The following is a 25,559-nucleotide window of genomic DNA, read 5'->3' on the forward strand; positions in this document are numbered from 1 at the left end:
GGTACAGAGTATAAGGGGCACCCTCAGGCCCCCCAGACCCCTTACGGGCCCGTTACGTCGTCTTCGATTTCCTTCTCCTTCAATCTCCTCTCTACTTGTATTATTTATCTTTTTATATAAATTTGCGAAAAATACAACTGTTAAAGTTGAGTACGATAAGACTTATGTATGCTACGGTATGCTCTAGCTTAAAGCACTACCATCCAGCATCCGCCATTTGGAATCGATCAAACGAATCTCTCTCGATACTTGCAGTCAAATGTCAATCGGGCCGACGTGAGTCTCTAACGGGAGGCTGTGGATGCTGCGGGTCAGAAAGTCAGAGAACGAGAGAGTTGCTGCGAGCGTGTGAGTGCACGTGTGGATAAGGGAGAGAAATCCTTAACGAGGATGCTGGATAAACTTGTGGAAACGTTCGCTGCTTCTAATGGCTGAAGAAGATGGCGAATTCACACGGTATCGACACACAGGAACGAGCTTAATATACGTGAGTTACAAATTGCTTCATAAATTGCCGTATTTCTTGCCTGATGATTTTCTTGGCTACTTCCGGTGATCTCAGCAGAGTCATTCGGATCCTGATACTTATCTCCTCGAGGTTCAAGTTTGTTTTGCCAGTTATACAATTTATACATAATTTCGTTACGTTTCAGGTGGACCAAGTATCAGCAATTTTGAACATGGAAGGAAGCCAAATCGTTCGTTGGTTACAGCAAACAAAAACAGGAAAGGAACTGGTCCTGGGGTGAATTAGTTCACGGATCGGATGATCCATTCTCATAGGGCAGGGTTGCTAAACCTTGTAAAAGGGAAGTAAGGACAGTTAGGGTGCAAAGAGGGTGCGCTGGAAGTGAATTCAAAGAAAGGAATTTATATCCTTAAAAATTTCGACAATCGAAGCTTATGTAACTCAGTCTGACGGATATTCACCAGGACCCACCGTCCTACCTGGAGACGACTTCCGGAATTTGGGATTAGGATTGGACAGTGTGGAAGAGGAAAACTAGAAGGATTGGTAAAGAACAAAGTCAAATTGCCAATGGAATAATTTTAAAGACACGTGGTTTGTTCTTCGCCGCTGTCCGGGTATTCATGCACGTCGTTGTCAGGGCATCCTCGATCACGTAGCGAGTGCTTACACAAACGAAACACGTTACATGAGTACTCGCCTGGCAATTTTAGCAAGTGCCTACGTGATCAGGATGGCCGCCATAGTTTCGGTACTAGATGACGTACACTGAGCAACTAACATACTTTTATCGTGAATTCATTAGCAAACTGCATATAAAGTCATTTCCATTCTGTACCTAACCTAAAGATTTTTCTTTCAGGAATATCTCTAATCGTCCGTTCTCCAGTGACTGCAAGGTCAAACAACTCCTGTAAAAAGTTGAACAAGAAAGTGAAGGAGGAAGCGAACAAAAAATACAAGAACTGCTTGGCGCACCATCGTCCCTAAAGGAAGTACGGCCAATTTCCTTCTGGACAGTCATTACGCTCCACTCCCAGAATTCTATGGGCCCAATCGGGCCCGCAATCATATTCTCTCCCTCGCTTTGCTCGTTTCAAATTCCCCTAGATCCTTCCGAACGTGTCAGCTCAAAAGAGGAAATACGCTTACTACGTAAATCAATGAAGGAATAATCCAAAAGCGTTCCTGACTGGATCTCAATGTCTTCTTCACCGAGAATTAATCCGGTGAGGCTCTGAGGATAGTTTGAAATCAAGAATAAAAGACAAAAAAGTCTATACTCGATCACAGGAAGTCGCTCTTATTCAAAAGCCCAATTCTTAAACACTCGCTTGACTTGGGTAGTCACGAAATGGAGGTTAGTTACAAGCATGCTTCTAGTTTAAATACCTCGATTCAGCTTCCCAAATTCACTTGTATAGGCGAGGTTATTAAGAAGTGATTAACAGGTGTAACTGTTATTATTTCAGAATACCAGCAGGAAATGGAAATGGACGATGACCGGTATTACGTTATGATGACGCGAGGTATTACCTCAGCACGCGTAACAGACTTGGCAAAAACTTTCATTCATAAATGTCAGTCGACGAAGAGATGAAGGTGGAGGAGAACGGATCCGGGTGACATTATACGTACGAAGGAAGGATCAAAGAATCGTGAGGTCATGACCTCCCGAGAAATGAGTTTATGGTTCCTGCTGGCGCATTGTCGGATCGCCGTTAGCATTACAAGAAATCCTATGATAAAGATGAGTAGGTTAGGAAAGCGAGGTGGATGTAGAGGGAGAAACGTGCACCGAAACAGACGCTATACGCACGCGTTCAATTGCATAAGCCGCACTTTCTTAGTGACATAATATTATTTAACCCAGAATAATGCCAGCCCCGCGCTCACCCGAGTTGCGTAACTGGCTGGTATTTTGCGAGACCGGCTCAACTAGCTCGTTCTTTTTATTATATAAACACGATGGCGCATAGGTGCTCGAAGGAATCGAGGTAACCGACTTAGACCAAGAAGTCCGAGGTAGAGGATCTTAGAAATGCCCCACGTAAAATCCTCAGAAGATAACTGCGTATATTGTGTGTTACAGGGACGGACGAAAGTATATAACAAAATGGTAAACCCCGAAGAGAACAAAAGTCCGGGATTGCAACGGTGGCCGCCACGACTTTAACTGCCTAATCGTTCGGATAACGCTAGAAATCAATTACCATACATCAAACTGGCGCAGGTACGTGACTCCTGGTGCGGGTAAAGTCGTGCACGCGTGCGTGCGCGCGAGCAGTGATTTATTGATTGAAAAAGAAAATGGTTGAAAAAGGCGGAAATATGGGCCGCTCGATAATTGCATGAACTCTGGAGTTTCTATGAATTTTTATTCTACGGTCCAGGGGGCCATATCTACGTTCTATCCTCGTCTTTGATTTTCCTTTCTTCTTTTCTTTCGCAGCCCTCGTCCAGTCTCACAATCAGTTGGCTTTCTTTTTCATCGGCAAATTATCTCCCTCTTTTCCGTTCCTGCGTGGCTTACGCAACTGGCACAGCCGCTACCGCCACGAATGTGTACCTACGTCCTCAGGGTTTATCTAACAGTAGTACAGTGTATCTGTACCCTGGGTCTATCCTATTCGTTATGCAACTCTATTAGCGAAATGGTAATAACGGGTGGTAACAGTGCGGTCAAACCAGTACCGATAGCCGTTCAAGCATTTACCTAGGAGTTTATATACCTGCGGACGAGATACTTGTGCTTCTTGGACATAGCGCCGGCTCTTGAGATATGTCAGACAGATGAGTCCTATCGGCAGCGGAGTGTGTGACGAGAGAGAGAGAGAGAGAGAGAGAGAGAGAGAGAGAGAGAGAGACATAGAGACACAGAGAGAGAGCGGGAGAGAGATCAGCTCCGCACGATGCAACAGGTTGGACCTCGGAACAATAGCCAGGGAGAAGAACTACACCGTGCCGCCTCGCTTAGACTTGACGGAGGCACTTTCATCAGCTTCTCCTCGGTGCTGAACTATAGTCCAAACGTAATATTGCTAACCTTTCACTCCTACCCACGAGCATGTGGACGAAACTTTAACCATTATGCTTGCTTTTAGCCATGGCTGCTCCCGGAAGCTACCTACACCCAGCGACGAGGCTCCTTCACCTGGCTCCTTCCTCGCTGACTCCTCGGATGCCTCTTCCAACACCACGTTCCGGAGGACGTCAGGCGCATTTCTCGTAGCACCGAGGTCGCACCCACTCTCTCATCCTCTACCTCCACCTCGTCGACCCATCGACTTTTTCATGCTCTTACCACCTCATCGTGTCCTCACCGAACACCTTACAGTCGCCGACCTCATTGCACTAGGACTTTTATCGGGCTCATCCTGGTACGACAATTTTAACTTCTATTTATCACCAAGAGACTTCTGAAGTCCTAGCCAGTCGATATGCTCGGTTGGATTTCGTAATGATTGTGCGTCTTTCCTTGTTAAGGATGTGACCTCATGGTAGCCGCTGCCGTTGCTGTACGTTGCGTCAGAGCACTGTCCTGGGGCGTCCTTTAATTCCTGATACTCCTCCTCTAGAAGGATGTATGGACTCCCTTTCCAGTGATCCTCCGGGCTGTCTGAACGTGCCCGTCGTGGGAATGAGGTCTTCTGTTATTTTTCTTGCCAATTAGGCGGTATAATTTTGCCGAGGAGGTGCGGGGACCGGGGAATGGGTTAAGGAAGTGCCCCAGGCGGATGGGATCGAAATCGATTAGCGGTCCACTCGAAGAAATGCAGCTTCTATCATCTTGGGAATATTTCGCGTGCGATCGATCGCACTTCCTTGCTCTCGCGTTATTCTCAGAATAAACCGGACGCACCGAATTTCTCAGCCGGGCGAAAACCTCTTATGCCATTAGTATGCAGGGTCGACCTAATGCTGTTGTAGCCGCCGTTGTAGGCCCGGCATACGTGCACGCGTGAGTAGCCTGCCAGTGCGTAAGGTGCGTGTAACGCCAGCGTGATTCCTCCTGCACGCGTCGACCCAAAGGTCGACGATACCAATGGCCCCTCTGCTCCCCTTCTACCTCCTCATCTTACGCAAGGCGCACGGTACTCGTTTCCACTCGTCCTTTCTATCGATTCCATCATTCGGCAAAAACTACATGAACCGTTCAAGCTCTCGTTCTGTCTTGCCTACGAGGATGATGCTTCAGTCGCCTCACGTTTCCGTGAGTTTCAATTACCAGGTATTAGAAGCCGGATAGAGAAGTACTTACGGTACAGTAGTGAGAAACATTATACGTGCTACCCCCTTTACCTTGTCGTCCTAACACTTTTGAGCTTCTTCAAGGGGCGACGCTCGTTAATCATTCTGCTAATTTGTTAAAGCATCTTCTGGGTGTCGTACTCCATTTTCAATCGGACCATTGAGAGCTACTGTAAACTATGAGAAACAGTAAAGAATGTCTTTTCCAATTTCAGGTACGACTTCCATCGGCCTGGTGAATCCCACGACGCTATCGAGGAACAGCTACCTGGTGCTCAACATCGTCATCCAGGAGTAAACGTAAGACGCTGACGTTAAGCGTATGCTGGCTGGGTCGCCCTGTTCCAAGTATTACAAGAGCGCTCAGTGCGTGTCCGGACTTACGATACTCCTACCCGGAGCCTCGGACCCTCCCGTTTCTCCCGAGCACACCGTCCCAAGAACTCGTGCAGGGTGTGGCGCCTTTGTTAGACCTACAAGGACTTCGGCCACCTTCGCCATGGTTCACGTTGGGTTACAGCAGCTGATCCGCAGTCTTGTTCCTTAAGTGATCATAACAAATAGCCTTTCTAATCATTCACGACGCTTCCTCCAGCTTCCTTCTTCGAGACGGGAAGGTGATCACGAGTGGCGAACCGCAATACGCGGACGCCTTGCCGCACTAGCCGCGGGCTTCGCTCGTTAATATTCATGCCGCATTACTTCCTGTTACGTAGTTCTCTCTGGAGCGCGCCTTCGCCGATACACTTATACTTATCTCCCAGGACACTTGGTGCAGTCAGTGTGCTTCTGGTACCGCTGTTATTACTTCCTGATACAAGACGTCTTCCAAGGATGCAGTGCTATTCGCGAGGAGATGAAACTGGGTCGGTTCAAATTTGACTTTGCTGGATTATCAGGTAATCAGGAAGGTCCGGATGTCGATAACAGAAGAATTTGTTTCAGAGTTCATTGATATGTGGGACGGGTGCGAACGCTGGCTGGCCCGGTTATATCGGTAATGCGAGATTGTTGTCATGTTCGCCGACCTGGAGGATAGGGGCGAGGCCGTACACGCGTCACTACGTGTCTCGGCACCTTCTACGCCTTCCGATCTTTACATGCGTTGGACTCCAGTCATTCCCCACCACCTCTACTTGCGGCTCGTCGAGGAAGTGCCGTACCTCTATTCAACACTGTTATTTTCTATTCTCAGTTATGCGTCGTTCGTGGGACCGATATGTACCTAATGATGAAGAGTTGTTAGGTTAGGATCGTTCTGATCTTCATCTTCCTCCTGGTGAACATGAGGATTCTCACGATACCAAGCGATGGTACCACGTGTATGAACAAGAGGAAGAGGTTCTTCCTCGAGGCAATCAGAAATGACCGTACCTGGAACGGTAATGCCCCATAAGCAATGCGATAATGGTGGCCGGGTACTTGTTTATAAATTCATAGCCGAGAGGCCACGTCCCTCGGCCTTCGGACCGTTATTGCCTTTACCCGGGAACGTCCAGCTATGCGTTTCCGCTCTAGTCGGAATCCTCAAACTGCCGGTAAATAATATTACGCCTCCGATAACGACATCACAGTCTGGGAATAACTAATCGTGGGTTCCCGCCTTGCGGACGTCCACGGGCGTGCACCGAAGACGGTAGAGCATAGAGCAATGCGACTCTGGCCTTCGCTGGAATGCGTTCCAGAGAGAACAATGCCACTCTTGAACTCCTCCTCGGTGTCCGTTCCTATAGTATTTCCTGGTCTTCTTTCTCTGTCGTCTATCCTTTCTTTATTATATTCTCTGTCAACCTCGAAAAAGTCAATCGCAGCTAACTTCAGACTGCTAGTCGTACGTCGACCTTTATCGGAAACATATTTATTCGTTCTATAATTCAGTTACTTAACCGAAAATATAACTTCCAGACGGCGTATCAATTATAGACAGGTATTTGATTAGTTGTTATATTAAATACTTTTTTTTTCTGTCGATATTTCGGTCGGCTAACGATCGATGCTACTGACGCCTTTATGGCGTCTCGACGTTCTAACCTCGACAGTTTATTTTATCTTTTTTTCGATTGCTTGATAATAATCGGTCTTCTTTCTACGTGTAGATTCTGCGAGAATGAGGCCATCCAAAATATCTAAATGACTCGAGAAAGAGGCAGCGGGCAAACAGCGGAAGAAGATTGACGTACAAGCCGCGAGTCTTGGATTTGATGATAGAGCCAAGAGGAAAGAGAAGAGCGTGCAAGAGGAATTCCACGCGCTTCCTCTCCCTGCCAGGAATCTCTAGGTTCTCTCACCCATCGACCTGTCACCCGTCACCCGTCTCTCGCACACCTTGACGCACGTTCACCCACGCTCGCCACCCTGAATCTCAAATTATAACCTGACGAGCGACGACCAGCACCCATGGAATGACAATTGGTCGCCCAGGAAGGCATAGGGACAGTTTCTTCCTGGAGGTACCGAAGCCTTTGAATTCTTGAGCTTTTATAGCTTCATTTTTAGCTTATCTTTGTATTTCTTATTTGACCCGTAGGTTCGACGATGGAGGATGGTACCAGTCAGTGCCTGAAGATCTTGCAGATATTCGGTGGGAAGACGCGACGCTTCGTCGTAGTGGAGTGACGACTGCTTTGCGGGTGGTCCAGGCTCGATGCGATGCTGGGAATGAGAATGCACAGAAGCATGAGGAAGATTGTGAGAGAAAAGCAAGAACGGGCGCGGTTCAGGAATGCATTTGCCACGACATGCGATGCTGTAAACTTCCGCGTGTGTGTCACGTGGCGAGCTACATACGTGACCGATAATATTTGCATACTGCAGAGAATCGTGCTGTCTTTACTCTGCTGGCACGAGCTGATGATCTTAGGATTTATCGTAACCAGACAATTGCTTGGATCTCGATCGTCTTTATGGTATTTGAGAGCTCTCGTTTCTCGTCATTGCTTACGCGTCAATGTTGAAGGTATGTAAAACGTATGTTTGTTTGAATATCATTCATTGATTTGATTGATTGCAAATACATAAACATCTCTTGTCTACTAAATATAAAATCAGAATCGATTGTGCTGTCATCTGTTAGGTATCGTAATACTCGTTACCATTGCGTTCAGTAATTGTTATCGTATGAACTCGGAGAATAATTTTAGTTTCTCGAGCTCTTATCTACCATTGCAAATGTAGTTTACAAAAATGCGTCTTGCCATTTCTTTGATTATTCGGAAATTTTGTTAGTTCTGACCAATTCCCAGAGATGGCGCATGCGGCTGTCCAGGAGGTGCTGCCCTCTAAAGCGGCAATTCTATGAACTACAATTTGAATGGATGTATAAAGTATAACTGTATATGTATATGGCATCCAGAGTTATACGTTATACAAGTCTGGCGCCAAAACGAAGTATTCGTATCAAATTGAATTTGAAAGATGGGAGACAGTGATGATACTGAAAAAGTTAACAGCGATGATCCACGAATTCCCTGTCAGTATGGTGTTAAATGTTATCAAAAGAATCCTGCTCATCACGGCAAGTACAAACATCCTCCAAAACACGAACAGGTACGTAAATTTCATAACAATCTAACTACCTCATTACGTGTATTATTTATATGTAGTTTTAACCTATGATTTTAACATCATTGTTACAGCAAAAAGAGGAGAACGTTGGAGTAACAACTGCTAGCAGGAAACGAAAGTTAAGTGAACATAAATCTGATATATCTAAAGAAACAATAGTGCCACAGACTAAGCTTAAGAGAGAAAATTCTCCGTTGCTAAATAAAGGTGATCATGAACTCTCTCAGAGTCCTGAGCATAATACCGCAGGAGATGAAGCTGCAGTGCCAGTGGCAAGTACATCGGAAACATCTGTCAGCAAATGTGACTCAGAAATTACAGAACTAAGTGAGAGAGCTATGTCCATAAATGTGTCAGATATTGAGCAACGTATCGTTGACAAGTTTCTTGTAAAGATGCCAGAAGATTTTTATAAATTTTATGACTTCTGTAAAACTGTTTCTCCGAATGATCTCTCTGGAACCTTCAAGATAGTAAAGCTTACGTTAGTAGGGCCTTATGATATACTTAGTAGTAAACTCGATGACAGGAACGATTTAAAAAAAGAACAATATTTAACGCACTGGAGATTTTATTACGATCCACCTGAATTCCAGGTAAATCAAAAGTATACAAGCTTCGTTTGATTGTGAAAAACAATATTCAATATTTAGCATTATATTGTATTCTAGACTATCCTAAATGTTGAGGGTAAAGATGGTCTCCACTTTGGCTACTGGAGGGATGAACCCACAGAGAATCCTGTATTCGTAGCAACAAACAGTGTGAATGTCAACTGTAAAATAGTTCCAGTTGCCGATAACATCTTTTCAGCAGTGAGGTAGCATACAGACACAGTGAAATTTATCATACCCCAACCGATTTAATAACATATATTATATCTTCTAGCGCGTATATGGATACTGAGTTAAAACGCGCTAGTCCGTTCAATAAGATGAAGCTATCTAACCTTCAAAAGAGTCTTAAGAGTTATGCAAAGAAACATAAAATAACTTTGGAAACCAATACCAATTCAATGAAAGCTAGAGAGAAGCGGGTAGTGGCAAGAACGTTACACGGTGCAGGCATCGTAGTTCCTTACAACAAAAAAACACAAGTTGGCTACCGGGAACTAGCTGTAACCGACAGTAGGTGACATTGGTAAAATTGTATTATCATGAGCTCACATAAAAAGCATCGATTTTTCTCCGTTCCAGGTAAATTACGAAAAATCTTAAAGAACATTGACGAAACATCGGACGACAATGTTCGCGAGGATAATTTAAATAGCCTACTAGAAGTCACAAGACTGGCAACGATAGCAGCTGACGAGTGCGATTTCGGAACTTGTCTCGAATTGGGTCATGACCTCTTTTCCAGCGGCAGTAACCACGTCCATACTATGGCCATTCAAATGCTTGCAATCGCATACACTCATTTGGATCGACCGCAATTTCTCGAGATCATAAAGACTCACTTGGCAGATCGAAAAAGAGGTACCAGCCCCTGTGTCACGTGAAAGCATCTGTATCGTCATCCGGAGATGAACGACGTAATCACGTCTATTGTTTCTTACAAATTAAAAAATATAGTCATAATTTTGTACGCGTGCTTCAATAAAGCGGAAAGGCAAGGCAGACATTATCTGTAAGTATCGCACCTGCTCCGCATCCATTCCATTTTTATCCATGATCTTAACTCATTAAACGAGCTACCTTGCGTTAATGTACGTCTATACCTAGGTCTTTATTTCTCGCGAATTTTAAAAGTCAACAGCCCGTGCAGTCGCTACGACATTACTTATCTGTATATAATTTTCTTTTTTTTTTTTTAGCCAAAGTCATACAGAGTCTTTTCGACTGAAGAATTTTAAAGCGCTTTCATCTCGTCAGGTCGAAGGACTCAGTGACAGTGATGGCATCTACGACGGTAGTAGTGAGCAGAGCCGTTTACATCTGTTGCATCTTGTTTGCATACGGCGACGCTCGGGGTGCGCACACGTTCGAAAATTTTAACGGGCCAAGCTGCTTCGAGGGTGGTTGGACGGGAGGAAGGATGGTTGTAGGTTGTAGGTAGTTGAGCGGTCAGAGGGGGTCCATGAGGATGAAGAAGGGGGATAGACAGACGCATGCCCATGGCTCAGTGGAGCGCGCGACTTCGTGCCGAAAGCAGCGCTGTTGTTCCGCGTGCGGGTTTCGAAAATCGTACACGGGACAGTAACGTGTGCGTGACGTAGTGCGGTCACTGTGTATGCGTGCTTCTCTTTTCCTCTCTCTCTTTCTTTTTCTCTTTCTCTTTCATAATCTCTCTCATTTTCTCTTGTCGAAGCTTGTACGCTTATACGATAAGGAGGAAAAGGGAGCTAGTGGGAGCACTCTGGATCCCAAGAGGGAGGCTGCATACACTCGACCAGAGTATAACGTACGCATACATTAAGTACTACCTCTCTCTGTCTTTCACTCTCTCCTACTCTAACTCCATCCGAATATCTTTCTTCTTCTTCAGTTCAAATTCTTTCATTCGTCTCCGCATTACTTTTCTTCTCTCACTTACTCTTGTAAAGGCATCGCGCCGGGCTTTTCGTGTACTGCTACGCGTACCTGATTGCTAGAGGATATTAGCAATGAATGGCTACCTAGTGCGCGGCCAATAGGCAGTCGTCTGTCGATGAGAGGCTAATTCCTAAATCGAAAGCCCATAGGTGCTCCGGGCTCTTGCGGGCCGATATAAATTGACGGTCATACGGGACCAAGGATTATCCAGGTCGGCTAACAATAAGAGTGTAAGGTCGCGATGTGAAGCGGGTGAACCTTTGACTATGAGAATCTTGTTAACTCAGTTTTAATTCCTTTGATTACGTCTTGCTCGCGCGAATCCGCGAGATCGTCTTTTGTTCTCGTTCGTGACCTTATTGTCACGTAAATTGAAGCACGCATAGATATAGTGTCATAGAGCCGACCTTGTTCAGCTGACGTGTGTACGGGAAGATTGTAATTAATGAATTACTCTATGGACAGGTGCTAGAGTAATGCAGCAAGATCATCCTGGAAGGAGTCCTACGCGCCTAAAAATGGCGGCTAGCTAACCACCATTTTGGATCATTCTATGCTAATTGGCAAGGACGCGGTCGCGTGTCCAGGTACGGTCGAACAGGCGCAGATGAAGTTGCTCCTGGCCCAGCCGAAGGAAGAAGCTGATAACGTACCTGCGATACGTTCAGTTTTACGGATACGTGAATATCTTTTGTTAATCGCAAGTCCAACGCGGAATGATCGAAGAAGACTTGTTACTGGTGACGAGCTGTAACAGTGTCCTTAGTCGTACCACCTATGGAGCAAGTGGGAAAAGTGCGTGCTCAGTGATCAAGACATACGACGTCGATCAATCGATTGCAGTGACATCTATTCGAACGGCTACGTATTTGCTATGTTTTTGGCTGGAAACTCCTTCCGAGAGACGCCCAAGGGACAGACGTCGTTTTTACCCGGATCAACGACGCTCTAACGTACGGTCAGGTGGTAGAGAAGTCCTGAAGAGTGGTACGTGGATCACGAGGAACAGTTAATAACCAAGAGAGTCACGCGACGGGATGCAGAACTACCAGGAGCCTGCCTCCACTGATCCCCAGTGAAGGAGGAAGGTACGTCACTGTCTCTCGTTAATCATACACGAGGAAACCTCAGGAGACCACGGGGACGAGGTCGGCTCGTACCGACGTTAAATATGCAACAGATCCTGCTCCTCTCTGGATCATCCAATCTTTAATACGATTACTCGAACAGCAATGAATGCGTAGCGCAGAATTTCTCCAGGGTCTTACTCTTTTACCAAGTCTACCGAACCTCCGGGGTGTCTAGGGTATTCAGAACTACCTAGTGAAAGCTTCATCTTTCAATATTAAATTTTCTAAAAAAAAAAAATGCTCACGCATCCCTTGCTTTCTATGGGGTTGTACGGTACCTTACCCCAGTACACGTGCTGCTCGGTACAGTCTGGTAAATCACTCTCCTCGTGATGTCACTTTTTATATAGATATAGTATATACTCAAATCCTGGTCATTCCTACTATCAATCAGTCTCCATTACTTTGCCATGAAGTACATAGTAGATATTTGTTCTACCGCTACCTGATTGGTACAAGGGGTCAAGGTATCGTTAGGGTAAATATTGGGACTAATAATGGGGAAATATAAACACAATTAAAAGGTACAATGGATCGGTACACGTTTTAATCACTTTGCGAAGATACGAACAGTGCGCGAGTAACGTTCCGCTGTAGCTAACCACTTGATGACTGTAATGAGCATCGATCCGCGCTTATTATAGTTGCTAGCAAAATGTTGTCATCGCTGGAAGTAACCCTAGAGCCCCGTTACCATCGTTACCATCAGGACGTTAGTATTGATAATTGAGATAACCCACGTCATGCGCGTCATACGTATCTACTGATAATGATCTATTCCAAATGACCAATCATCTGTTTTCTTTGTAACAGTATCTGGACCGGAAGGAGTCAGTTGATCGGTTGGAGGATGAACGAGGACGAAGGAGGATCCTTGCTTCGGAGATGACCACTGGGTTAACGCCGCGTCAACGATCTGACGACGGAGACGACGATCGTCCATCAGCTGTTCGACACTGCCATTGAGAAGAGGAGTCCTCGACGCTCATCGCGATGCCAAGCACCGTCGCCTCCTTGATGCAACGAGGTAACGATCATCCACGTGGGCAAGTCCTGTCAGTTTCTACTTTTACTTGATATCTTTTTACTTTTATATTTTTTCACACGGTTCATTCTCTACCTTCTCATTCCCTTTAGTACCAGTCGCCTCTTTTCGTTTTTCACGAAGAAGATGCTCTAGCGAGTCTACGTAATATCGGCAATCTTCTGACTCTATTCAAGTACCTGGCTCCGGTAATGAGAACGGAGAGAATGCCGGTGAAGTCTGCTGGTGGAGGATGGTGGTGCTTAGTGGTTAACAGTGGTGGGTGGCCAGCTACCCCCTGGAGTTGCGCCACACTGCGTTTAGTACCGAACGTTCTGAAAGCTTCTGCGTCCCTCGTCGCAAGATTGAAACGTATTCCTGGATGCTGCTATTAGTCTGCTTTAATACCATGGCCATTGGCTTTTCACCGATAATCTGATGGGGGACGATAGTCCGATATAAAAAGGCTACACCCACGGCCGCGACTTACGTCAGATGAAGAAGGTGGCAGGGGTATGTCGGTTCAGGATACATAGGAAGCATATGGAACACACGTCTGTGACTTTATTAGACAGAGAGGAAGTCAATCTATATTTCTAGCCGATTCATGCTGCGATGAAAAATTCGTCACTCGGTACCGCCTGTTGAAATCGCTATTTTCGTCCTACGTTTACACAGACTCGTGATATGATTTTGGCGTCATTTGTCGTTCTTGGAAAATTTCGGAATCTCGACGTAGGTCAACCAGGCATTTATCCATTGAGGCGTCCTAGTCGTAGACCCTGTGATTCTCATAGGAACGTAGGACTTTTTTGGAATGTCAAAATCTTAAATCAGAATAGCCTTTCTGTGTTTTGGGGCCAAGATGAAGTCTTTTGGCTGTACCAAGAGGACTCGGTCTACTTTGGCCACTAGAAGAACAATGAGTGATAATACCTGGTGCATAGTCAGTCCGGACGTTCAACTACGTCTTATGAAGGTTTACTTCTTTCTTGGTTCATCAGGTATCAGGTTGAGACAGTCTAGCTACCCAGCATCTTTCATTAAATTTAATCCTCATTATTCTTTTACTCTTACTATAGCATTCTTGGGTCGATGGTAGATACTCGAGTAGCTAGCCTTAGGATGGGAGCTAATAAATTTTCAAAAAGATTCAAGTGGGATGTTGTGTACGATATTTGCTCTTAAAAGCATCTGGAGGTAGAATACTTGTTTACAAAATCCTTTGTAACGCCATAACCTCTTCTTCTTCTTATCCAGGGCTCACTACTTTGTTCACCCTTGACTCTTCCCAAAAGATGCTTGGAGGATAGCGGGAATCGAGAATGCTCTTACTCCTCTATCAGGGACATCCTGTTTCCTGACACTCGAGGAATATTTCCTGAAAAATTGGAAAAACCCAGGAAGACCGGTAGATCGAGTTTACGTTGGCAGTGGTGGGTCTCTTATTACATCACGTAGCGTCGCGACGCCCGCGAGCGTCGACGAGTGCGGAATCGTGTAGCCTGTTGCTCGTGGACACTTCGCAAATGGAGCAAAGCGATCCTGACTCGTTTTTCAGGTTGCCTGTCAGCTGAAACCCAGGTCCTACCTTCTGTATACCATACGTATATATACCCCCGTCTTGCCCAGGATACAGAGAGCGTCTCCAGGTGGTCGTTTTCATCTCGACGAGCAATACTGTAGCCTCCTGGTATTTCACGGTGCTCTAGCTATAGGGCTAGGTGAGAGAACGTGAATAGGGGATCTTAGGAGCTTAAAGCCACCTCAGGGCCCTGTTATCGGCCCCCGGTGGTTAGAAATGGCCACCGGGGATGGAGACGCGGTTTAACGAGGATCTCCATTCTCTGCCTCCTAGTGATTTAGCATTCTATCTCGCATGTAGGTTACGACCTTCGTTCAAGCATTTTATTCTGCTGCCACTTGAAAAATACCTTGTCTCTCTCCCTCCCCCCATTTCTATATCGACTATTCAAACAGCTCTGGTTTCTCTAGAGTAGCCAACTGTGTCTGGTTGCTTATGACGTAGACGTGTTCAGTTGACTGTTCAGCTCGATCAACGTCTTAGGGCAGGACCGCGAAGATGGTCAATTGGGCATTTTACATGCAAACTTAGAATCCGGTGTTCCCGTCCGCCGGCGCAAAACCACCGAAGAACTCGACAGCTTTTCAAGTGAATTGATGGGGCTTGAATAATTTACGAGGTCACGCTCGTGCGCACCTTTCCAAACCCCTGGCCAAGCTTGAGTCCCACCCCTCGTCCCTTACGAACAGGCAGCTATGTATTTTTACCTTCTTACCTTCTAACCTTTCTTGAGTCGCTCCATTCCGACCACCCCGAGCTCCTTGGCGAAATCCTCGACGCGAGGTGTCGTAATTCGACAGGGGTTCGGGATTACGTCACGGAATGAGCACCACTGAGGCTTTTAAATCAACCCTGTACTTTGTTTAGTGGCTCGTCTCCGGGTATAGATAGGCTACGTTAAAAATACAACCTCTTGTATCTTGGCGGCAGGATTGTATCCCTTTTCTTCCTAACTTTCTCCCTCTCGTCATCCAGAACCCTCGCGAAGCTCGTCAGCCTTCGGAGGTCAGTGGCGCCACCCGGGAACCCACCCCTACGTCCATAACGGATGAAATAATAAAATAGGAAAATATCGATCGAGCGGGTAAAAATTTCAATAAAGCGTGCGACCCTTGAACCAAGGGTAGTAAATTTTTTAGCCATTTGTACTATGCCTAAGAACTCACCTGTATCTGGTTCTTCTCGTTTACCTCTTTCACTCTCGATTATCTTTCTCACCTCTAAGTCCCACTTCTCTAACCTCCCCTGACGCTTACTCGAGTTAACCGATGTCCCTCCCTTATCTAATTCCCAACGCAGATTCAATTCGCCCACCGGTTATATCTTTTTAACGAGCTACATTTAATTTGCATCCCCTGAGCTCGTCCTATTAACTGTCTTACAATTCCTCGTTTCTTCTTTACCATCTGTAGGGCTGGCTGCTGCCACGTCCGTCGTCATTCTCAGTCCGCTTTGTTGCACCGAAGCGAATTCATAACCTCGTATACCATTCTTATTGAGTTTGCACAGGCTCCTCGGATTCATTCTTTAACGAATTAATTGGACGTTTTATATTCACCTCGTTGGAATCTTTATACGATTCAAGTGGCTAGAAAAGGAGTGAAGGGCTTTGCGAGTGGCTGATCGATAACCTTTGCCTCTTTGATAATGAGTACCTTCTGAATAACAGTGTCACTGTCTCTCTCTCTCTCTCTCTCTCTCTCTCCCTTTTACTATGCCTCTGCTTGCCGAGGTAAAACAGCCATCACGTAGATGGACAAGATAACAGCACACAGAAATATAGCAGCAGGAAGCGGAAGTGGGTCTGAAGCAGCGGTAGATGTTGCTTGGCATAACAATAACCATAACCATAACCTCAAACGTTAGCATCAAGTATTACGGATTCGCCATTATCCTTATCCAATTGCTCATCCTCTCTTATGTATCCCCTCTCTGTCCCTCATTACACTTTACGTCACACTTAAAATTTTAATATTGCTATTCCTCTTCAGACTCTCAGCCAACTTCAGACTCCTCGACGTTCCTGAATCCAGTCTCAGATGCACGGCATTCTGGGTAAAACAACCCACTGCACCGTTTTCCAGCGCACTCTCAAGATTATTCTGGTTGTGACATCCCTTGTCCCTGGAACAGACATTCCTACTGATCTCATCCTGGCCCAACTGCGAGTGTCGTTATGGAAAAGCAAGATCAGTCCACCATGATGTGCACCCTGCGTATCCTACTAATGGCTAACTTCCGCTCGGTAGCAGGCTATCCACTTGCCAATCCGCAAACAACTTAGCTACTTACTACACGGCCTATCTGCGATTTATCGTAGCTTCCTCTGGGGAAAGAAAGAATATTTCGATAACGAGAACACGAATCTCGTTGACGATACCAGATAACCGCTTGTGTCACGAATTGCCACGTTATCGCAACTACTTTCACGGAGTAGATGGATACTATTTCCTTTGCCCGTAAACCGCTTGCCAACTCGCAATGGGGTCGCTGGTGACTAAAATTCCAGGGCGGGTAGATGCTGGATGTTATAGTTATTAGTCACTCTCAGACCTGCTAGGGGTCCTGGTATCACCGAATTATACGGAATTTATTGGTTACCGGATACATATCAAGTTATGGATTATGGTTTAGATTGGGACCCACGTACCCACCGCATTGTTATCTCGCGGTTAGACTATATGGTTGTTTGAATAATGTCAAGTTTGTTTTGAAAAATTACGTGTTATTTGACTGAGACCGCGTAGTGTAAGGGTGAGATGCCTGGAAGCAGGGGAGGGAAGGGAGGTCGAAGGGCACTTTGCCTCTGGAAGACTCTCGAGTATAATTAGATGTCCTAGTTTACGTGGTATCTCATTATAAAATCCGTTCGCCACAATAACGACAATGTACACTCTCAACCGGGGAGACGTAGCCGACGCGTCGTTCGATAACGCGGGTGTCTTAAGCGACGCGACTGTCAGGAACGACGGGCGATACTTGGTTAAAGTTTTGTTCCGGCGAAAAATTTAAGGTTAATTAATCTAGCGTAATGTAATTAGCAATCAAAGCGAAAACGTCCGGAATTTGTTAATCGGCTTTTTTTTTTCATTTTTGTTAAAAAGTTCAATATCACCGATACTCGGCTGTCGCTAGACGTGACGTTCAATCGTATTTCCCGTCAGCGAGTTACGCGGATTCCGATTGGTTAGTTTATTTGCGAAATTTTTTTTCGTCACTAAATTCTGTCGACCTCCGTGACACGAGTCTACGTCATTATAATTTCACCCGGTCGTACGTAAAGCTTGGCTGGGCGCTCCTTTTCCGAATCTCTTCGTCACTTCCGGGTAACGCTGCTCGGAGTCAGGATGGAATTTCTCGAATGCTAAGGGGAGTCGCGACTCCTGGCCGCAAGCCAAGTCAACAACGTCGGCAACGGGCGACCACAATGGCGACGTCTTTCAATTGCATTTGAATCTTTGTAAGAATCGCTGACGCACCCTGTATACTGCCACTGACAGCACATTCCGCATCCAGCGATTACGCCAGAGCACGTGATTCTCCTGGTTGTGAAAATACGTTGGACGATACCAGATGGCGGAGTTACCGCCCTGAGGATCCAAGTACCACGAGGAAGGACAAAGCTGTGGATTAGCGAGAGCTTAACTGCGGCTTAAGATCCTGGTCCGACACTTCCTGGCACTTGGTGGAACAATGAAGAAAAGCTTGGAGTCGAGTGTGCAGTATCTTAAGAGACGTCAAACAGGAGGAGAAGACGAGGGAGACTTTATGTATCCGCACCAAAGTGGATCTCAGGATATTATATGTACATACGCATAGCGTGCTCTTATCAGTAAGCGATAAGGGATTAGGCAAAAGTCGATGCGGCATTTTATCAGTGGCTATAAAGAAGCTAGAGGATGATCGGAACCTTGCGACACCTTGGTTAGATAACCTCAGTCGTCCTGGGGTACCTATCTGTCCCGTGAAAGAAAAACTATAAATCCGGGAAAAAACGCTCGTTAGTATCGATTGCGCATTGACAGGCACATTTCTGTCATTAAATTACCTTGATATCGACCATGTGGGAGATGAGCCCGTAGAGCTTGAATTCTCGTGTCTAATTGTAATTCCTAGTCTAAGAGCCGGCATTAGTATCACTTTGTAACCCCAGCATATGTTACCCATGTAGGTCGCATACGTGTAGACACTGTGTCCGGATACGTAGGTATTCTGGGTATCTCTGGGTACACGTGTAAAATCGTCTATATTCACGGCGTCATGTTTTCAGTACACTAGCGCGTTAGTGGGTCAAGTGTGAACCGCTAATTACCCGGCGGTACCCTTGTTTCCCTGTAAAAGTAAACTTTGTCGCAGTACTCCGGCACTCTAGCTCAGCGCGCCATGACATTGTACTCTGTCGACTCGTTCGACTGGATTCACGTGCGCCAGTGTAAGGAATCCAATGTAAACGTAATTATTTGATACGGCTGATAAAGACGTTAGAATATAGAGACGCGGTATTGGGATGGCTGGACGGTACGACTGACGGCAGTAGCCATGCGGAGTTAAGTTCTGAGGGGTCGGGATGTGTAGAGGCTAAGCCGGAGTTAGGTTAGGTTTGGGATGCTGCGATCTAAAATAAACGCTAGAATAGAATCTTGCCCTGGGAGAAGGTCAAGTGCGTGTTTTCTCGCTTGAGAGCAGCCCTCGCGGACGTCTTTGTTCAATTCAAAGATTATACGCCGGGATGCTGGAGGGATGAGATCTTTAACTCTTGGGATAAACTTTGAGAAATTAGGGACTACTCGTATTCCTCTTGATGAACTACCTCAACCTCGGCGAGAGGAGATCGAGTTCCTAGGGGTGGAAATTTGTAATCTGAGATCACGGCTAAATTTGTCTCCGGTACACGGAGAAGCGATGCGAACGGTGGCGACGTCTGGTGGACATTTAAAGCTTTCCAAGCATTCGAAGTACCCCGCGCTCTCTACACGTAACTCGTTATAGCTCCACTGTTTGGTCCACTGAGTCACTGAGCTCCTCCTAGTTCCTGCAAAGTACACGTAAACAGAGGGTTTCACAGATTTTCTAAGGAACGGAGCGAAGATTGAAATAAAGCGAGTCAAGCCACCATCTATCACGGGAGCTGAGGTCACTTCGTTCAGAGGTGGACAAAAAAATAAGGGAGTGGAAGGAACGAGTCCTGGACCCTGCTGATGACTCTGGGAGGAAGCTGACTCCCGCGCGTAGCTGATTTATCGCCAAACTTCTTCCTCCGGACTTCGACACATTTCTTGTCAGTGTCCTGGGCAAATTGTTTTTAGAACCTCTCGCCGACCCCTGAGACTAATGAGACCCCTGAACCGCTCGTAATCACACGGCCCTTTCTCTCGCACTCTCCAGCATCATCCCTCACTTTCATACATCGCCGGTCCAGTCGGCCATATCGCTTTGGGTTTACCAACGTATCCCGGCTACCTTCGTCAGCTACTCCTGGGGCTTGGCAAATTCCTCAACGAGTTTCGCGAAGACCTCGGCGGGATTCTTATGACAGACAACAGATGTTCCTGCGTTACTTTTCGCACCGACCTCGGGACCGCGTGTGTTTACACGCTACATATTTCAGCAGCGCCTCTCAAATCGATCCGACGTCAAACTCAGGAAATTCATCCTGCGACGCCTTTGACATCCGGATCAGTATTGCTACCGACAAGTGACGCGACGAGAATCAGTCGCAGAGAAGACTGAAGCGAGGATGCTGGGACAAGAGGCAAACTCGGAGATGACATTTAAAGAAAAAACCAGATCATCCGGAATTACTCGGACAGTCGCTGTTCATGGACCGGACCATGTTTATAGATTCCGGTTCAGCCTGTCCGACACTGACCAGACCGTCTAATTTATTGTCGTGATTGTTAGAAAGACTGCCGATGACCTTAGTCGAAGCAATCGTAACTATTCACCTTGGACGTATACGACCGCTTCATCAGCCTCGACCTCCTCGATACCCCCCGTTTCTTCATCCACATTTTCATTATCATTTTCCGCTCTCGTCTTGCTCTTGGGTCGGACGCTTCGGCCTGGACTCGGCCAAGCTATTATTAGCAGTGACCGCCGTCATTCTATTTTGTTCCTCTGCGTCTCTCTGGGCGGGTTTACAATTCTCGTGAGTCGGCGACAGGCAGCCACCCTACCGGATATCTCAGATCCGACTAGAGTGGATCGCCCTGAAATACAGCTGATAGAGAGGAGTCATCTAGGTAGATGCGGGTAAATGAGTGTAAACGAATATATCCTATATATATATATATATACAAGCGCATACTAAATAGGTATAGTACACTAAGCATAGGAAGGATATACCAAGGTAGGAGGATACATCCCGGCGTGTTTGGCAATTAAGCAAGTGCCGTTGACGCTCGAGCACGATTTAATTACCAAGTGATTAATGAGTCTCGCGCGTCGGTAGATCTTCGGTGAATTCCGTCGCGACGCCACCGAGGGGGAAATATTCGATAGCGAAGATGCAAATTCTCGATCACTGGTAGAACTTCAGCCAACTTCCGCAAGTGATACCCGGAAACGAGATTGTATATCGTATAATGGGATTCTAGGATGCAGAATCTCTCATATTTACTGAACCTCTTCGCTAAACGATCCTCGAGTCTTGTTCTTCGCGGCAGCGAAGCAAAACAACAGCCAACAATGGTTTTACCAGGGGCGAGGGAGGTTAAAGGGGAAAACTCTAGGGGCTGAATGAAATCTACGCGGAATTCTATCTTGTGGCAATTACAGGACAGAGCTCGTTCCGGGATTTCGCAATCTCGCCGGATACGAAAAAGATTCTCTTTTTTTTTTTTTTCTTAGGTAGAGAAGTAGCCGGGAGGGGTGGGCACCCTCTGAATTATTTCGGGGCTTGCCCGTTGGTCCGAATATATACTCTTCCTACAGTCAGGTCGGTATTAGACAGAGGGGGTTGCCAACCTTATACGCGTTCACGCGGCTCTTGCACTCTTGTATATAGATATATGTATGATTCCCGTTTGCCTCTGGTATTCGCGTCCCTTACTCTCGTTTCGCAAAACTTTCATCGTACATAAATTTAATGAATTTTCCTGAGAAATTGTCTCGCTGCGAACTGCTCTCGCTAACGATCCTATTCAACCGTCATTTTAATTTGATTGCAACCAACTATAGGAGACGTGGAATGCCGGGATACGACCTTGATTTCATACATAACTTAGCTTTATTACGTAACCTTGCCTGGACTTCATTTTGTGAGACTTCTTTTTGGCCCTTTTGGATCCCCGTGTTAATTAACACGGTAGCGTTTTAGGTTCTGTTTTACCGTTTCTACAATTTTCCTGTTTTACGATGGTTTGGCTGATCTTATGGTTATGGTCATGGGGGTTAAACGGGTCGTCCAGGGTAGAAGGGGTCGGGTTATAGTCTTAACGACTTTGCGTCACTAGGCAAACAGTCAAGGTCGACAGTCGGTAGGAACGGAGAGACTAGGCAGAATTAGGGCTGCTTTTTCACTCCCTTAAGGCTCCCCGAAAACGTTTGTATAGCAGCGACATTATTAGCTCGCCGAGCCGTTACCCTAACCTCCTTTGCCTTTCTCGACGTTTCCATCAATCACCTTTCTTGGCGGAGCGACTCCAGCCGGTACTGGTATATACCAGACGGCTATATTCACCCTTCCTAGAGCCCCCGGCCCTCTCCCCTCTCCCCCCTACGCCTTATGCCCGGCGCACTTTTCCGACCTCGAAATTATTTCATACTCCATTTACTCGGTATACCCACGTGGATTTATCGGTTATGTCAAGCTGCGATTTTTTTTTCTTCCGCCCCCTCCTCGTCTTGACAATCACGACAGAATGCGACCATCGGCGTTCCTACGTCACTTCCGTATAGTCGTTGCGCGGCATTTTTCGAATGGTTTCGATATATTCTTATTATTTAGGCCTGACAGTGGCTAAGTACTAGGATTTATGTTTTGTATGAGTGAATACAGAGAGAGAGAGAATATAACAGAAAAAGATAGGTTATAAAAGGTCTCGTAAGTCACACGATCGACTGAACTTGCTCTCGGGTTCGATTACACGTAACGGAAGAGGCTATCGAGTCATCTCTTCCATGGACCCAAGAGCACTGGTAAATAGAGAGAGAGAGAGAGAGAGAGAGAGAGAGAGAGAGGGAGAGGTCTGAAAAGGATCACCGATGCAATTACGTAAATTAATCGGCCGTTGCCCCATCCCGGATACTTACACTCGGCAACCATATCCTTTCGAGTGGTGAAAATATTTTTTCCTTTGCTCCTGTATTTTTCTGCTCCCTTCCGTTTACCGTAAACATTCTCATTCCCATTTGGCAAAACGAAATGCATTCCCGTGGGAGACCCCGACGTCGATTTGGGATCCGTTCAGTTCCCTAGGGACGAATTTCAGGAGAGTAGAGACCGTATCTCTCACTATGAATATACTTGGGATTCAATTTTCTGCCAGCCTCGGGCCTGTGAACCTTCAAGCCTCCTCTATAGAATATATATGTATATATATTCTCTTTATGTATAGATCTCTCTGTCGCACTCCCGCTTGTATATCCAGCCACGGAGAAGTTTACTAGCCGATTGGGCCAACGTTTCCACGCTACTTCACCCGTCTCCCCGCATCGCTGCTTCCAAACCCGCCAACTTCCTTGGGTATCTGCGAAATGTAAAAATCTCCACTAGTCTATTGTAAATTGCCGATTTGAGCTGCGTGTTCCTCTTTAGTATTTCTCTTTTTCTTTACCTTCTCTCAGTCCACTTTCATTTGCTTGCTTTTACCCTCCTTTTTTCTCTACTTTACCCGTTACGCCAACTTCGTGGTACTACAGGCTCGTTTGCCGCCTGGAAAAGTTTCAAGAATTGCCGCAAGGCGGCCAACAGTCTGCCGCGTATCTCCAGCCGCCAATCTATCGCTTCCTCGGTAGTTCCTCGAGCTGCCATAAAATAATCCATTAGTTTACCCAACTACGAGACACGGAGTAAGGTCGTGGGTATTAACGTTAAAGCCTGTTGGTACAAGGGATGATGGCTAACGCCGCGTACAACCGGCTTAAGGTTTACCTCGTTGCGCGGCTACAGTCGAGCTTCAATCGTTGCTAAAGGAGAAAAGAAAAGAGAAAAAAAAAGTTCAAACCCCTGCAACCTCAGACTCGAGAGGTTCTCTTAAGTGGCTAACCCTGTTCAGTGCTGAATATACTTACACAAGTAGGAACCTCACCTTTGACCCTCACGCTCGTTCTCTCCTTAACCCCTGTCCCTCCTCCACTATTTTTTTTAATATCCATACCGAGGTCCATTATCTTTCCTCTTTTAAAGCCCTGCCCTCTCCTTCTCTCTCGTTCACCCTTTTACCCCGTGCCATCATCCTCAATTTCACCAATGAGATCAACCCCTGATCACGAATTGATACCAGTCCCCCTGTCCCCTCAGCGTTAAAGTCCTCGGCAACGTCCTGATACATCCCTGCTGCGAAAACCAGGAGAGGGTCGTTTGGTGCGCTACGTGAGTTTTCATTAAAGCTACCATCCCCCTCGTACATACAAAGTAGCGCACTCTACCCCGATCTGTCGTTAACGTCTCAACGTTCTTATTATCCCAGGAACATCCCCTCGGAATCACAATGAGAACTCTCGTGTCTTGGCGGCGACCCATAACGATAACCCATTTTGCCACAGGACCACCTGCCAGGCCTATCGGGTCCGTATATCTCTGAAGTCGAATCGACGAGACTATTTTTTCAACTTCTAGAAATTTTTCCCTAGTCTAGGAAGTTTCCAAAATTGTCACGAACTCCAACCTATTGCTGGTCAACTGGTCTATTGCTGGCTAGCTGCCGATACGATATCGTTGCCAATATCCGTGCCAGCTATCCCCCTAAACTCAATGTCACTGGAGGGACCGGCGGGGGTCTATCAGAGAATGAATTGTTTACTAGGGCCGGAACTCCGCTCGCGTTCCTGACTATGGCACGTATCGATAGTATGCCTGGAGAGAGTGAGGGGCGATGGAGGGGGAGAGATGCTGGTACTTCATAATATTGGATTCTGAGCCAGGGAATAATGTCAGAACCCGCGTGACCCGAGCCGGCGCGATACGCTTGTTCTAGTTTTCAACTAAATTCCTGAGCTCTCTCTCTTTTCCATTTCAGTATTCTCTTTTGCTCCCTTAACTTCCTACGGAAATTTTATTGGTACCACGTCGTGCTCTCAACGATGATTGGAGAGTGGTTGTCACGATGCTGTTTTATTACTAAATTCGATTGATTTCTAACACTCGGGGGTTAGCCTCTTCGGGGAGGTCGCATTTCTAACCTGGTAATGGGATCATCCCGGGGGTTCTCTTGAACTTTAGGAAAGTTGAATGTGTCTGTCGGTCTGAATGATCCGCGTGATATCAGGGGTGGGAAATAGCAGGCAGACGGGTTGGCGGCCGCCACAAGTGGTTGGGACGAACGATGCCAGCCGAATTGCTGCCGGAAGGGTTTGGAGGGCTAAGAGTGCGTCCGTGAGGGATCGAACGCAGTACCTGCCTCTTAAAAGTATATCAACAGACTCCCCTCGACCTGGACTCGATCAGCAGCTATGAAATCTTGCTTGAAACCCACCCCGCACGAACTCGATATCCCACTTGTTTGTGGCTCCCGACGCCGACCTGGTCCGTATTCGCTGCTTCGATCGACGTCTCCAGTATTTTCGGCGCCCACGCCGACCCTTGGCGTTCGTTGACGTTTATCCAGATAATCCGAGTGTTTTGTCGCGTTGGCAGGTTCCGGCGTTCCCTTTAGTAAGTCGCGACGACAAATGGCAGTGGTACGTGACAAGATGAGAGCTTTGATGAAAAGCGTTTTGATGACCTTTGACCCAGGTTCGCTCCTGAGCTAAACTCTACGGATGTCTTCGTCCTTTCCCGGCACCAGGTCGCCGATAACCCCGGGCCAACAAAGTTGAGCAGTTTCGTCGCCTTCGGCATCTG

At 46.4% G+C, this 25,559-nt stretch overlaps 2 protein-coding genes across 9 annotated transcripts in view; both read left to right on the plus strand.

Moving 5' to 3' along the window:
- Nucleotides 1–225: 225 nt before the first annotated feature.
- On the plus strand, nt 226–9,900 carry LOC107273171 (histone PARylation factor 1). 4 transcript variants are annotated; one of them, XM_025090459.1, is made up of 18 exons: nt 226–487; nt 654–1,015; nt 1,332–1,829; nt 1,942–2,494; nt 2,562–2,702; nt 2,922–3,501; nt 3,574–3,849; nt 3,956–4,114; nt 4,936–5,267; nt 5,437–5,586; nt 5,666–6,647; nt 6,817–7,170; nt 7,248–7,676; nt 7,963–8,266; nt 8,356–8,880; nt 8,956–9,104; nt 9,173–9,411; nt 9,481–9,900. In XM_025090459.1, exons 14-18 carry the CDS (start codon nt 8,135–8,137, stop codon nt 9,780–9,782), a joined length of 1,347 nt encoding a protein of 448 aa, XP_024946227.1. In that variant the 5' UTR covers nt 226–487; nt 654–1,015; nt 1,332–1,829; nt 1,942–2,494; nt 2,562–2,702; nt 2,922–3,501; nt 3,574–3,849; nt 3,956–4,114; nt 4,936–5,267; nt 5,437–5,586; nt 5,666–6,647; nt 6,817–7,170; nt 7,248–7,676; nt 7,963–8,134; the 3' UTR covers nt 9,783–9,900. The 4 variants fall into 4 exon arrangements, with proteins under 4 accessions (XP_024946227.1, XP_024946230.1, XP_024946228.1 ...); XM_025090462.1 differs by lacking the exons at nt 226–487; nt 654–1,015; nt 1,332–1,829; ... (4 more) ...; nt 3,956–4,114; nt 4,936–5,267 and having other exon boundaries at nt 5,335–5,586; nt 7,946–8,266; XM_025090460.1 differs by lacking the exons at nt 226–487; nt 654–1,015; nt 1,332–1,829; ... (4 more) ...; nt 3,956–4,114; nt 4,936–5,267 and having other exon boundaries at nt 5,335–5,586; nt 5,666–6,258.
- A 793-nt stretch (nt 9,901–10,693) lies between these two features.
- The window catches only part of LOC107273173, a 22,077-nt gene continuing 7,211 nt past the window's right edge, over nt 10,694–25,559 (plus strand). For 3 of the 5 annotated variants that reach the window (XM_025090455.1, XM_015751078.2, XM_015751081.2), the window contains exons 1-2: nt 10,694–11,903; nt 12,759–12,972. In XM_025090455.1, the coding sequence (XP_024946223.1) occupies nt 12,939–12,972 (34 nt within the window). In that variant the 5' untranslated portion in view covers nt 10,694–11,903; nt 12,759–12,938. Of the gene's footprint in view, nt 11,904–11,923; nt 12,658–12,758; nt 12,973–16,545; nt 16,610–25,559 lie in introns of those variants that run through there. The other 2 variants (XM_025090454.1, XM_025090453.1) reach the window with 2 other exon arrangements.

The sequence above is a fragment of the Cephus cinctus genome, unplaced genomic scaffold (assembly GCF_000341935.2).
Source record: "Cephus cinctus unplaced genomic scaffold, Ccin1 Ccin1_scaffold1465, whole genome shotgun sequence".
In the NCBI taxonomy this organism is placed as follows: domain Eukaryota; kingdom Metazoa; phylum Arthropoda; class Insecta; order Hymenoptera; family Cephidae; genus Cephus; species Cephus cinctus.

Excerpts from the sequence above, each read along its gene's own strand:
- LOC107273171 (XM_025090459.1), top strand. The coding sequence starts at position 8,135 with ATGGGAGACAGTGATGATACTGAAAAAGTTAACAGCGATGATCCACGA. Across the intron at positions 8,881-8,955 it reads ACGATCCACCTGAATTCCAG|ACTATCCTAAATGTTGAGGG; the intron begins GTAAATCAAAAG and ends ATTGTATTCTAG. Across the intron at positions 9,412-9,480 it reads GGAACTAGCTGTAACCGACA|GTAAATTACGAAAAATCTTA; the intron begins GTAGGTGACATT and ends TCTCCGTTCCAG.